Here is a 12,698-nt window from a genome sequence, read left to right as displayed (position 1 = left end):
GTTTAATTATTTTCAATAATCGTGGATTTCAAAATAAGTTAATTAAATGTCAAGTTTGATAATATGAATTTTAAATTAGTTTTTAAAATTCATGTTTGAATAATAGTTAATTTCTCATTTTAATGGAAATCACATCCTAACTCTTTATTGAATTCACTTCTTAAGTTGATATTCAACTGGTTAAAATTTAGTGAAATTTTCTTTAATTTTTGCTCTTTTAAATACAAAATTGGACCATAATTTTATTTGGGCTTAAAATGGGCCAAGTCCTTAAAACTAGAAATATTGCCCGATGAAGTATTTGAAATGGAAGCAGCCGAACGTGACTGTAGGATTGTGGTCTCAGTAGCTCACAGTAATCATTCTCTTATTCTTCCTCCCTCTAAGCAGTTTTGTCAAAGCCGGTTTGCATATCGTTTCTACATGTGTGCAATAGTCTTCGAGTTAGGCTTAGAGCAAGGCATTTAGTACCTAGGATTATCGATTTACATTTTGTTATATCTCTCCGTTACTAGGTGTTAGTTGCATGGAGTACTGTTCAGTGCAACTGCAAGAGAGAGCTTTACTACAGGGTAATGTATATACTCTCTTATGATTATTTTTGTATTTGAGAGAAAAAGAGTAAGGTCCATCTTCTTCATACTTGCGGTTATTGAGTAACTAAAGTGGTTGTGTGTAATGGTGTGACTTTTTTGTAAATGGTTCACTACTCAGCTGGAGATAATGGTGTTGCTAACCCACTATGCAATCTTACAAGTCCAAAGTTTGGTAACTACTTAGTATGAGGCTACGAATCTCTCATTTCTATAGGAACATATTGTGGATTGATGAATTTTTTATAGGCTGATACATAATGGTTGGTTAGTCAAAGAGTTCCTTGTTAAAAACTGAGACATGGTGTACTGTGCATGGAAACTCTTCTCTTCAATAAGAAAGAATACATTTAGTTCATGTTATTTCGGTTTCATATTCCTCCAAAACAGAGGATTCAATCACAGGACAATCTGCTATTCAAAGTTATTCAAGAAATTGTTAACACTGTTGTGTACTCAATCACCTATGTTTGAAGAGCCTTTGGGAAGTGAACAAAGTTAGAAACAGAGATCCAAAAAAAGACAGAAACTCTAAGAGTACCAAAAATACATTTTGGGCTAGTTCTGGAGTCTAGACGCAGCTATCAAGATCCATTGCTACAATATATATATATAGCCATTGTTTTAAATACTTCAAAACGAAACATAGACTAGGAAACGAAAAATAAAGATAGGATAGGATTAGACACTAATCACTTGAGTCACAACTTTTCGACCTCGACTAGGCAGCTTTCCTCAACCGCTTGCTCTCTGGAAAACATTCTTTCTACAATATGAAAAAACACAGAGTTGTGAGAAATGGCATGCATACAATTTTGTCTTTCTGGTAAAATCTTATTAAATTAATCATCGAGGAAAAAAAAACTTGCCTTTAGCCAGTACAGTCGCCGCTTCTCGGAAGCTTCAACATGCTCAGTAATACCCTCCTCCTGCTTGCTAAAATGGTTAGACAAAAATGTATTGATCACAAAGAGAGAGAGAGAGAGAGAGAGAGAGGATGCCTACTTCGGAGATATGTTTTTTACTCGAGAGATGCTTCATGAATTTATCCAGGCGTTTGCGCTTAGAGAAGCACATTTTGCAATAAAACATTCCGGTAGACTCAACAACGCTTTCACTACTTCCACTGCACTTCCGAAGAACATGTCTTTTGGTCTCTGAAACTAATAGCTTTAAGAGATTAGTTTGGTGGTTATATATATATATATATATATGGAAGTGGATAGAAGAGAGGTAATAAAACAAAACACCTGCAAGTAAGCTATCCCAGAGCCACTCGGCAGAAGTGAGCATGACTGACATTTTCCAAGGCCTAAAAGAATAAGCCCAAAACAGGTTGTATTTCTTTAGTTGTTTTAGCCTGGCAAGACTACCTCCTAACAAATATTCAGCCCCATCCGATATGATCATCATTGTAGTCGGAGTAGGATTGTTATCTCGCCATAGCTTCAAATCATCAAACATGCGACTGTATATGAATTCTGTTGTTTCAACAAAACAAAAGGTAAATTGCATGCAAGGGATAGTTGCTAATTTATTTTTATTTTTTTAAATTCCAAATGGACTAACCCGGAAGGGCATGTGCAACATCGATTCCAGTGGAAGAGAGGGCATGAAGGTGGCGTTCAGGGGTTTGTTTATGGTCACCAAAGGCAGTGATGGAGACAGGACCAGAGTAGCCTAGTTCCTTGAAAGCTCCTTCCAAACTGGGACGGACCCGACGAGCATCATAACCGTCGGGAATAGGACACTCAGACATGTCCCAACTCACATGGATTTTAGCTGTCGCATATTCAGGCGTCGCAGCATAGTTCTTCCCCCACCTCTTCGTTACAGATATAAGTTGTGTAGGCTGAGGGTTTAACACCTCCTGTAAAACCAATATGTTTTAACTCTTAATTAAACTGATTTTTTTTTTTAATAATTAAGCAGAGAGAGAGCGAAAGGATGGTTACTTCTATTGCATGCTTTTTAGTGGAGAGATGCTTTTTGAAACTCTTCACGCTTTGGCAATCCAAAGAGCAAAATTCGCAATGAAACACGGTAGATAATTCACCCGCCGTGTCTACGCTTGTCGACGTCGTCCCATGTAGTAATTTTTCCCAGAGCCACTCTTTGCGAGTGTACACGAACAATGCTGCGACAGGCCTAATTGAATAAGCCAGAAAAATGTTGTAACTCGTGCGTTGTTGTAGCCGGGCCAGATCCCAGTTGAAGACATCTAGCATCTGATTGGTTATGATCATCATTGTAGCCGGAGGAGGATTATCCTCTCGCCATTTCACCATATCAAGGTACATGACTGCGCACGTGCTTTCTGTTTCATTACAAAGGAAACATACTCACTATAGATACACAAGATCTAACTATAACATTTTTTATATTTATGATATAACAACTAATTGGACTAACCAGATCCGATATGTACCACCGCGACTCCAGTGGAAGATAGAGCTCGTAGCACGTGTTCACACTAGTAGAAATTACTCCTATAGTCACGTTTTAGTCACTTATGTGTGTGACTATTTTTTGATTAGTCACGAAAAAGTCTCGATTAGTCACAAAACATGAAAATAGGAAAAAACGTGACTAATCGTGTCATTTCCGTGACATTAATAGTCATGTTTTTGTCACAAAAGATAATGTGACTAGATATAGACACGTTTTGCCACAATAATTTCGTGACTAATCGGACATAATTAAAAACCGTGACCAGATGGTGTTACTTTTTTTAAGTAGTCATGAATTTGTCACATTTTGTTCACGACTATTTAAATCTCTAAACCCTAAATGAAATTTTGAAACCTAAACTCTAAATATGCAATGTAGTTTACTATATTATAGCTTAAACTAAGATCTAACTCTTATACAGAGTTAAAAGATTTTAATTTCTTTTTTCAAATCATAACTTTAAACATATTCACAAACCCTACTTTAAACCTTACCACAAAGCTTATCCAAATCAAAAACTTAAAGAATAAAATGACGACTCAAATATAAAAATTTAGTTAGTTAAAAATGTAAATAAAAAATATAATTTTATATATACTCAGAAGTCAAATTTGTAGTTTAAAAACAATTTTTAATTTTTCTACTTTTAAATGTGAACTAAATCATTTTAAATGTGGATTGAATCCTTTAAATTTTAAATTCCTCAATTTTGAGTTAACTTCTACATTACATTTTTAAATTTTATATCTAATAATCTAAATTATCTGAAAATTATGAACCAAATACCTAGAAATAACAACTTAATGATAATAACAAAATACATATAATGGTAGAGGATGCATGTGTTACAAAGAAAAAAGAAAACAAAGTCGGGAAAAAAAGAAAAAAAAAGAAAGAAAGATAAAAGCAAGATACTTTAGTGAAATTTTCTCATTGGTCTATACCTTTTGACAAGGATAACTGTCTTAACCATTGATCAATTTGATCTAATGGCTCATATTACTTCCTTCTTTTTCTCTCGTTCTCCCATGTACCTTTTTCCTCTGTAAACAAGTATTATCTTCTTCTACAAACGTTCTCTTCCTCTTAACACAAACAAATCGATTTCATCGATTTGGTCACCTAATTCCTTTCTTCTACTCCACTCACATAATCTTTTCATCAACCACTATCGTATTTATCAAACCGAATCTCTTCCTTCTGCCATCACCAGATCTCCTTCACTGTCTACAATCTACTCCTACGATAACGATGTTGTTGTTGCGCCAGAGACTGGTGTGAGATGCAGTTATCGTCGGAGTTGTTCGGCATCAGATCTAGATCGTACAAACATCCGGCTCACAGATCTGGCATGGAGACCATTTGGAGTAAAGAACAGCTGGAGTAGTGGAGGCACACCAGAGGCGAAGGATGAGATAGCGGAGACATGCCGCATGTAGTGACGAGGCGGAGGAGTACGAACCGGAGGCGAGGTGTGACGAACCGCAGGCAGAGGCGCGACTAACCGAATGCAGAGCGCGACGAATTGAGGCAGTGACGTACAAACCAGAGGCTGAGCGGAGCTGTGCCGGCGAGGAAGTTAAATCTCCGGTCAAGCTCACGCTTTTGATAATGTTATAGTATGATAATAAATATGTAGATGACACCATATATACGAAAAACATATTTGTATTGTTTTTTAATTCATTAATTCTTGAATTTATAATTATATTTTTTTTGTTTTTTTTTTAATAAATAGTCACGGAATAGTCACAAACATAAGCGTGATAAATATTAAACCACGAAAAATAACAGTGTCAAAAAACGTGACTGTTTATACACGTTTAGTCACGGTAAATTTTGGTTCACGATCGTATACACACGAAATTTTTCGTGACTTTTCGTGTCTACATCAATGTATAGTCACGAAAAATTAGCTTTAGTCATGAAAATTTTCGTGTCTATATAACATTTTTCTACTAGTGTCAGGGGTTTGTTTTTGGTCGCCATAGGCTGTGATGGAGACAGGACCAGAGTAGCCTTGTTCCTTGAAGGCACCTTCTATACTCGGACGGACACGATGATCATCAATACCCTCTGGAACCGGACAGTCCTTCATGTCCCACCACACCGCTATTTTGCCTGTCTTCGCCGCATCGTTCTTCCCACTCATCTTCTCTAAAGGTTAACAAATTTCAGACACAAGTCCTCTACCACCCGTACTAGGGTTTCTTTTTAAGTTTGTTATTTTTTTCTTTTACGTTCAAACTACTGGGGCTAAATCTAAAGACAGATTATGGAAAAGAACAAAAAAGGAAGGAAAAAATTGTAATATATTAAGAAAGGAAAGTAGTCATATTTATAAATTCTCATTTACAAAAGCACCTTTTTAATATAAGATATTTTCTTTTAAAAAGACGAAGATATTTATATCTTTAAAAGGGATTATAAAACGAACAAAAGAGGAAAAAGATTGTCATCGTAAAAAATGAAAATTCATATTTATAAATTATCAAATTACACACCACAGCACACTTTTCAGATTTCAAATTATCAAAATGTTCAACCAAATTTTTTTTATCACCGCACATGCATGCTACGTTTTAAAAAAAAATGTTTTTTTACGTAATCGGTTGATTAGTCAATTTTCTGTCTTGGTATTATATGGATCAGCTAACGCTTGAATGTCTATTTTTCTTTAAGTATAAATTTTAAGTTGATTTTCTATTTTTAAGTACTTACATAATTTTTTCAAAAAAATAAAAAAGAATTTACATAGTAAATAGTAAAATTTGATATGCCCGAAATATTACATTCAAAGCTCACGTAATAAAATTATTTTGTATTGTATAAAAACATTTAGAATTTAGAATTATCGATTTAATTTGCAAACTCATGTCTTATCTTTCGTTAGTTGCATAGACTAGTGTTTAGTGCAAGAGAGAGCTTTACTGCATGGTGATGGATATATTCGCTTATGTTTATTTTTATACCTGGGGGAGAAAAACTAAGATGCCATTCATTCCATGTTCTGCACTTCTGCATACTTTGCGGTTATTGGAGTAACTTAAAGTGGTTTTGTGTGCGATGACGGACAGGAACTAAAATTGACTTTGTGTGTAACGATGGACAGACTTGGCCATTCTGTAAATGATTCACTGTTAGCTGGAGACAATGACCCGGTTTTTCAACTATGCAATCTTATAAGTCCATAGTTTTAGTGTGTTTTTCGTCCATCTGTGTTATGATAAAGTCTACTAACAAATGTCTCTCTTAGTATTATCATCTTTCTCCATATTAACACTTCTTTACAGATCTCATGAAGGGTTCGCATATCTTGTTTCCTTGGAGTTCTCCGACATGGACCAACGGGATTGATTAAGAGACCTGCTACAACTGAAGCAAAATTGTCATTTGAGCATTTACAGCAAACATGTACTACTTACTTAGTATGAGGCTCACGAATCTCTCATTACTCTAGGAAGGTAGATACTTATCGTGCATTGACTTTTATAGGCTAAAACATAATGGTTTGTCAAAGACTTCCTTGTTAGATACTGAGACATGGTTCATTATAGGCTAAATCATTATCGTGCACTCTGGTTCCAGATTATCGAACGGATTTCACATTTATTGATTGCCTGTGGAACTATTGGTTCTTTCACCAAATTTTAGCAAAAAATAAACAATTGGTTCTTTGAACCGAATTTATAATTTTAAGTAAAACATTGTATAAAATGCCCGTATAGCTCAGTGGTAGAGCGTCAGTCTTGTAAACTGAAGGTCCGTAGTTCGATCCTGCGTGTGGGCACTTTTAAATTTTTCCCTTTTTGTCAGATTTCTTTATATGTATTTCTTATCAACGAGAAATTCTATCAGATTTTTTTTAAAAAAAAACTCTTTTTGGCATAGCTCCTCTATCCGTGTTTGGTCCCATAGAACCGTAACCCGTTGATGCATATACCGTTTGTTAGGAACACAAGTCTCGGTGATGTCTTTGATAGCAACATATAAAGCCATGAGCTAAAGTAAATACTCGACATGTCTTTGATAGCAACAATAAGAACTTGTCTCTACTTTGTCAGAAGCGGATGAATGATAGTAAACGCTTTTCAACATTGTTATTGGTGAATTCACTGCCGTTGAATAGCTGTTAGGATTCACGGTTCAAGGACCTGAATTGGAACACATTGATAAGTATTTCATATTTCATTACAACATTTTATTTACAACTCAAATGTCATACACAAACACAATCACTAAAAATCAGATGGTTGAAACGCAACATTTTATTTTAATAAAAACTATCTTTATTATGTGGTTAAAACTTTAGCCACTCATGTTTACATCATAAGAATTAAGTTGTGGTCTCTAGTAGAAACTCTCTATCGGTCTAGTAGTATCAAAACATTTGTGGCTGCATGGCTCCATTTCTGAACTTTATTTTTAAAGGTATGTCTTACATTCTCGTCGCCGTCTTAATTTTCTTAGCCAAATTATTTTTTCATAGCATGAATATATTCTTATACTATTTCGAAAAGAATAAACTCTTAAGTAGATCCTTTTGTTGGTTTATTTATACTATTTAGTTATTGCATTTTCATATGGTAGTTAATCAGTATGAATTGAAATGTGAGACATTAAACAGACATGAAACCACCACATTGCGTGGTTCCTATGTTTCCCACACGTCTTAGCGTTTTCAACTACACAATAAAAATAAAAATAAATATCTGTTGTGGTAATAAAGTACACGTTTTTCTAATAATTTTCTTTGTTTGCTTTTGAATCCTCAAATCAGGATCGACTTCCACTATACCAATGACTAAGACCAGTTGGTCAATCTTCATCTCCTTCTATTGAATTTATGTTTCTTCCTTGCAATTTTTCTTTTCTCATTCGTAGTTACAATGATTGTAATTGATTGGACGATACAACTTGGAGTTTAGATTAAAAAAAAAATACCTCAGGGCTTCCCTAATATCTACTTGTAAGGATTCATATACAATATGTATGTTTTGTTATAGCAAAAACACAACGAGATCTGATCATATCAGATACATACATCTAAAATTATTTTGATAATTTTGACTTGTATAGTCCTAACCGAATATTTCTATGAAATATATGTTAAAAATCTTGTATCAGAAACGTATAAGATTTAATATTTGTATAAGTAGACAAAAAAAAATTTGGGATGAGACTTTTCAAAAATGGATCACAGATTAAAACTTGGTGGTAAAATGATTTTCCACATTGTTACTTTTAGTCTTGCAAATAAAATTGTTTTTTAAGCAAACTACATTGTTAAAAAGATTACATATAATTTTACTTATGAATCACATAGCTGAATACGTTTGATAAAAGAACATATGTAAATACATTTATTTATAAATAGGATCAAACAAACAACAAATTAAAAGGGTTACTCATCGACAAATTTAACCCAATCAACCATTCCGAGAGACAAATTACTAACAATCGCTCATTAAATACATAATCTACAAGACTACAATAACACAATAACAAATCAAAATAACTTCTTCCTGATTCTGATGAAAAATTCAGCTTCTTCTTTGAATAACACTTCACATTTCTGCTTCTTTGATTGAGACAATGAAGACATGGCTTTCGCAGACGCAACTCTTCTCACTAGAACCTTCCACTTTGTGTCCTCGGCCATTTTATTGTCCATTTTTCCTCTATTCTTAAATTGCCTACTCCAATCACAAAAAAGTGACAATGAAATTAGATTCCAACTTCTAAAATATCTTTACAAAAACAAAAGATTTTTGTAAAATAGCTTTCCGAAAACAAAAGTTATTTCCAGCCTTCTGATCATGACTCATCATCTAATAAGTAGGTCACCACCACAAACATATTATCATTATTATTGTCACCGAAAGTGAATATCAAACAAGATTTTACTATAGAGAAGTGAACACTTTTATCACTAGAATCAAAAAGAAAAAAAAAACGTGGGTTTTACTTAATTATTCTCAATATGTTGGCTGTTTTACCTGCAAAGTGGGACACGACAAGACTCAGATTGGTCGCAGATTGAAGAATGGAGTCTAAGGAGTTGAATCATTCTCTTACAACGAAGACAAACAACCTTGCCATCGACTCGTTTCTTGCAGATTGCAAAGTGACGTATCAAAAGTTGGAGTCCGTAACAAGTCGAGAAAGCACTGCATGGACCGGTTTTTACTTGAGATGTTGACTTCTTGTTGTCTAAGTTGGACGATGGTCCTACCAACGTGCAACCTTCAGTGCATATGTGCTCGATACATTCCATGGCTTCACTCAATTGCATATAAAGATTCTGTTCTCGTCTGTCTCCGTCTTCTTTTCTTCCTCTGCAAGAAATCACCCAAAAACCTAAATATGATCAGAAACTGATACTCATAGCCAGTTCTGACACGTCCAGGATGAAACATTCACACTGGTCCCTAAATTTATAAAGCTATTATACTTAGTCGAATGGCCCAAATTTTCGATTTTTATATTAAAATGACTTAAAATGTTCTTGACTTTTTCCAACAATAACTATACTACTCTCAAGTTCTAAACTAGTCACTAGTTTGGCATTATCGGCCTTTTAAATCTTATATTAAGGCTTTGCTAATACAGATAAATTATAAGAGTAATTTTAGTAATAATATCAGTCCAGACTTTGGTTTATATATTATATATATATATAAACCAGGAGAAACAAACAGAGAAAAAAATGTAAAAATGAAAAACGTTATGGGTTTAAAGATTTTACCGATTCAGCCTCATCGATGAACTGGAGAATGTCGAGTTCAAGCAAGGATCGTGTTCTTGAAGAAACTTCCATCCTTCGGTTTGCTCAACGGTCTTGAACTTTGAGTGGATCAAACGCATACACTTGAGACAGAGGCCAGGTGCGTCGCAAAGCCGAGCTAGTTGGAGAACATCGACCACGTTCTCTGCCGTCACTCTCTCGCCGACGCCTTTCGTGCACCTTTGCTTAAGCTGAGGCACCATGTACACGTGTGATAGAGCAAGTAGATGGATTCCATAATTCTCCATTTCCTTCTCCGTCAAACTAAACGAACGACACGAAATGGTATTTTAGACATTATAGAGAAAAAACAATTGCAGTTGAATGTTTCAAATTTGATTCATAATAAGTTTTGCTTCCTTGTGTTTCACACGTTTTGAATATTAAATCAAAGTCCAAATCAATCGTGATACGGTTTATATTGGAAAAGTCAAAATTGTGTATATATATATAAATAAATCAACCATTTAGCAATGATCTTCCCACGATTTTAGTAGGAAATAATATTAGTAAATAAATTCATTCAATTCATCTAAAAGTTTATCAAAACCCTAATCATTCGTAATATTTGAAAAAATATGAGACTAACCTGGGAGAGTAGAGGAATCTAACGAAGACTGAAACGGCGTCACATGGAACGCCGAGAATCTTAACCACTCTCTTCGATGATCCGCGTCCGCCGTGGCTTTTCCTCGGCTTCTCGATGATGTTGGTAAGTACCGGCGATGCAGAAGCCTGCATTGAAAGTTTGATATCGAAAGAAGAAATAAGATGGAGAACGTAGGAAACTGATCGGACATGCAACAAAAGAGTCTTACCAGTACGCCGGAGTGTGCCGGAATACGACGGCGACCGGAAGTGATGATGTCAACATCAGTTTCCACAAGATCATATGAAATCTTATCGGCTGAGAACGAAACAGCGTCGTTTTGAGTAGCAGTTATGGCCATCGTAACTAGGACAGCTCTTGGTTTCAGACAAAGGATTTGGGTAAGTTTTGTGTGGGATGTCTTGAAGGGATGCATCTCTGGCATTTTATAGACAGCTCAGCGGAGCCTTGCTCTTTTACGATTTTTAATGCCACGTGGCATTTTATTTAATAAATATCTTTTTCTTTGTCTCTGTCTTATACCCCATGCTATGAGCGTATTTGACTCTTTGTATTTGTGTAAACTACAATACGCAAAAAAATTAACTGTATAGTGAACTGTATTTGAGGTGTTTAGGCATCTTTAAAACCAACCAAGATTCGAATAATAGAATGTGGTTTTTCGTTTGATAAAACAAAAATATATCAAACAGTAACTTTTTTTCTTCGGAGTTCAAACCATATTAAATCATTTATTAAATCATATAAAATTGGAACTGATATGGTTATGTTGTTACAGATTTATAAATGAATGAAAACTGAAAACTCAACAATATATATATATATCTATATATATATATATATATATATAGATTAATTAGTGTAAACTGATAAATGTTACAACTCTTACAACAAAAAGTCTATGTTGATCTTGTCATATAGGTTTGTTCATTCAATATATAATATATATGTAGTAAAAGATTTAAAGAAACATGCATTAGAAATGTAAGGTATTCATTTTGTCTTTACTCAGTCCGCAGAAGTTTGAAATTTTAGTCTGCATATCTTGAAATAATTACCTGCATTCTGACCACCCTTAGGTATGTTATGTGTATTAAAAAGTGTAATGCATGTAACACTCTTATTATAAAACAATGTGGCGTTAATATGCCTCAAACATTTTCAAATAGCCGCATTGCCTTCCAACACAACCACAAAGAACGCATTAATTGTTTAAGAAACTCTTTTGTTTTAGCAATACCAAGAGATCATTAGCAATTTTTTTTATGTGCTGAAACTGGACCTTCGACACACCAACTCTATTATATTCCATTGTTACTTTTACATTTCCACTAAAAGTGACCTTTAATAGTATAGCTTTTGGCATCGATGACAACAAAACAATATTATTTTGGGTACCATGTAGGATGTTGTCCCCATGAGGTCACGAATGTTTATGTTTTTTATTGATCCTACGTGGAAAAAGTGATAAATTCGGTCCCAGAGTACGAAGAAAAAGAGTTGAAATACTATTATTTTAAACTTGAAAAAGGCCGGTTATTGGAATTAAACCGACCCTTGACTCTTCCCAAGAGCCACCTCCTCCTCTACGTGGCTGCTTATCCTCATCCACTCTCAAGCCCTCTTGTTTGGCCACTTGTAGTTATCTGATTCATACGTTTTTGCCCATTGTTTATAAAATTATCAAATGAGTTTAAAGAAATGTTAATTTAAATCGGAGAAGCAAAGAAAGCTCGCCGCATATGGCAGGCAAATCTAATCCAATCGTAACAATCAAGTTTAAATAGGACTCTTTTTTTTTATCAACGTTTAAATAGCAAATTAACCCATAACTAAACGAACTCGGATCCAAAACTATACATGTTTTCAAAAATATAGATATCCATGCTAACTAGTAATGTAGACATCTCATAAGGCCATAACCATTCTAACCACATTACAACTTGATGTTTTGAAGCTTAACCAAGAGTTGTATACATAGTTTATATGCACTTTTTAGTTGAATAATATTTACATAGTTGAGTACATAATGTTTGTATGTATATTCGATAAATTAATCATGATGCGGCTTTGAGTATTCACAAATGGCTCTTTAAGAAGACTAAACAGCAAAATCCAAAACTTGTGGATAAGTTTACACGAAAGATAAAAGTGAAAAGTGTAACATAAACTAATGGATTTGATGATTTCATGCAAGATTCTTCCAATATTTAAGCATTTTGAATTTTAAATATATAACAGTTTATATTCTAAACTG

The 12,698-nt window shown here is 34.2% G+C and overlaps 1 protein-coding gene, 1 non-coding gene and 1 pseudogene across 2 annotated transcripts; 1 reads left to right on the top strand and 2 right to left on the bottom strand.

The window, feature by feature from the left end:
• Positions 1-1,162: 1,162 nt before the first annotated feature.
• Positions 1,163-5,295, bottom strand: LOC111207883. Its single transcript, XM_048773775.1, has 7 exons — positions 5,012-5,295; positions 3,006-3,067; positions 2,549-2,910; positions 2,163-2,463; positions 1,844-2,074; positions 1,599-1,719; positions 1,163-1,522 (listed from the first exon to the last, which is right to left on the bottom strand). The coding sequence occupies exons 1-6, from the start codon at positions 5,194-5,196 to the stop codon at positions 1,631-1,633; spliced, it is 1,230 nt and encodes a 409-aa protein (XP_048629732.1). The 5' UTR covers positions 5,197-5,295; the 3' UTR covers positions 1,163-1,522; positions 1,599-1,630.
• A 1,467-nt stretch (positions 5,296-6,762) lies between these two features.
• TRNAT-UGU lies at positions 6,763-6,834 on the top strand. Its single transcript has one exon. It is a non-coding gene; the product is annotated as a tRNA-Thr (tRNA).
• A 1,560-nt stretch (positions 6,835-8,394) lies between these two features.
• Positions 8,395-10,880, bottom strand: LOC106405367 (annotated as a pseudogene).
• Positions 10,881-12,698: the final 1,818 nt, after the last annotated feature.

This window comes from Brassica napus, unplaced genomic scaffold (assembly GCF_020379485.1).
Source record: "Brassica napus cultivar Da-Ae unplaced genomic scaffold, Da-Ae ScsIHWf_2634;HRSCAF=3386, whole genome shotgun sequence".
Taxonomy (NCBI): Eukaryota; Viridiplantae; Streptophyta; class Magnoliopsida; order Brassicales; family Brassicaceae; genus Brassica; species Brassica napus.
The sequence above is the reverse complement of the archived record's forward strand: the minus strand, read 5'-3'. Positions and strand labels throughout refer to the sequence as shown.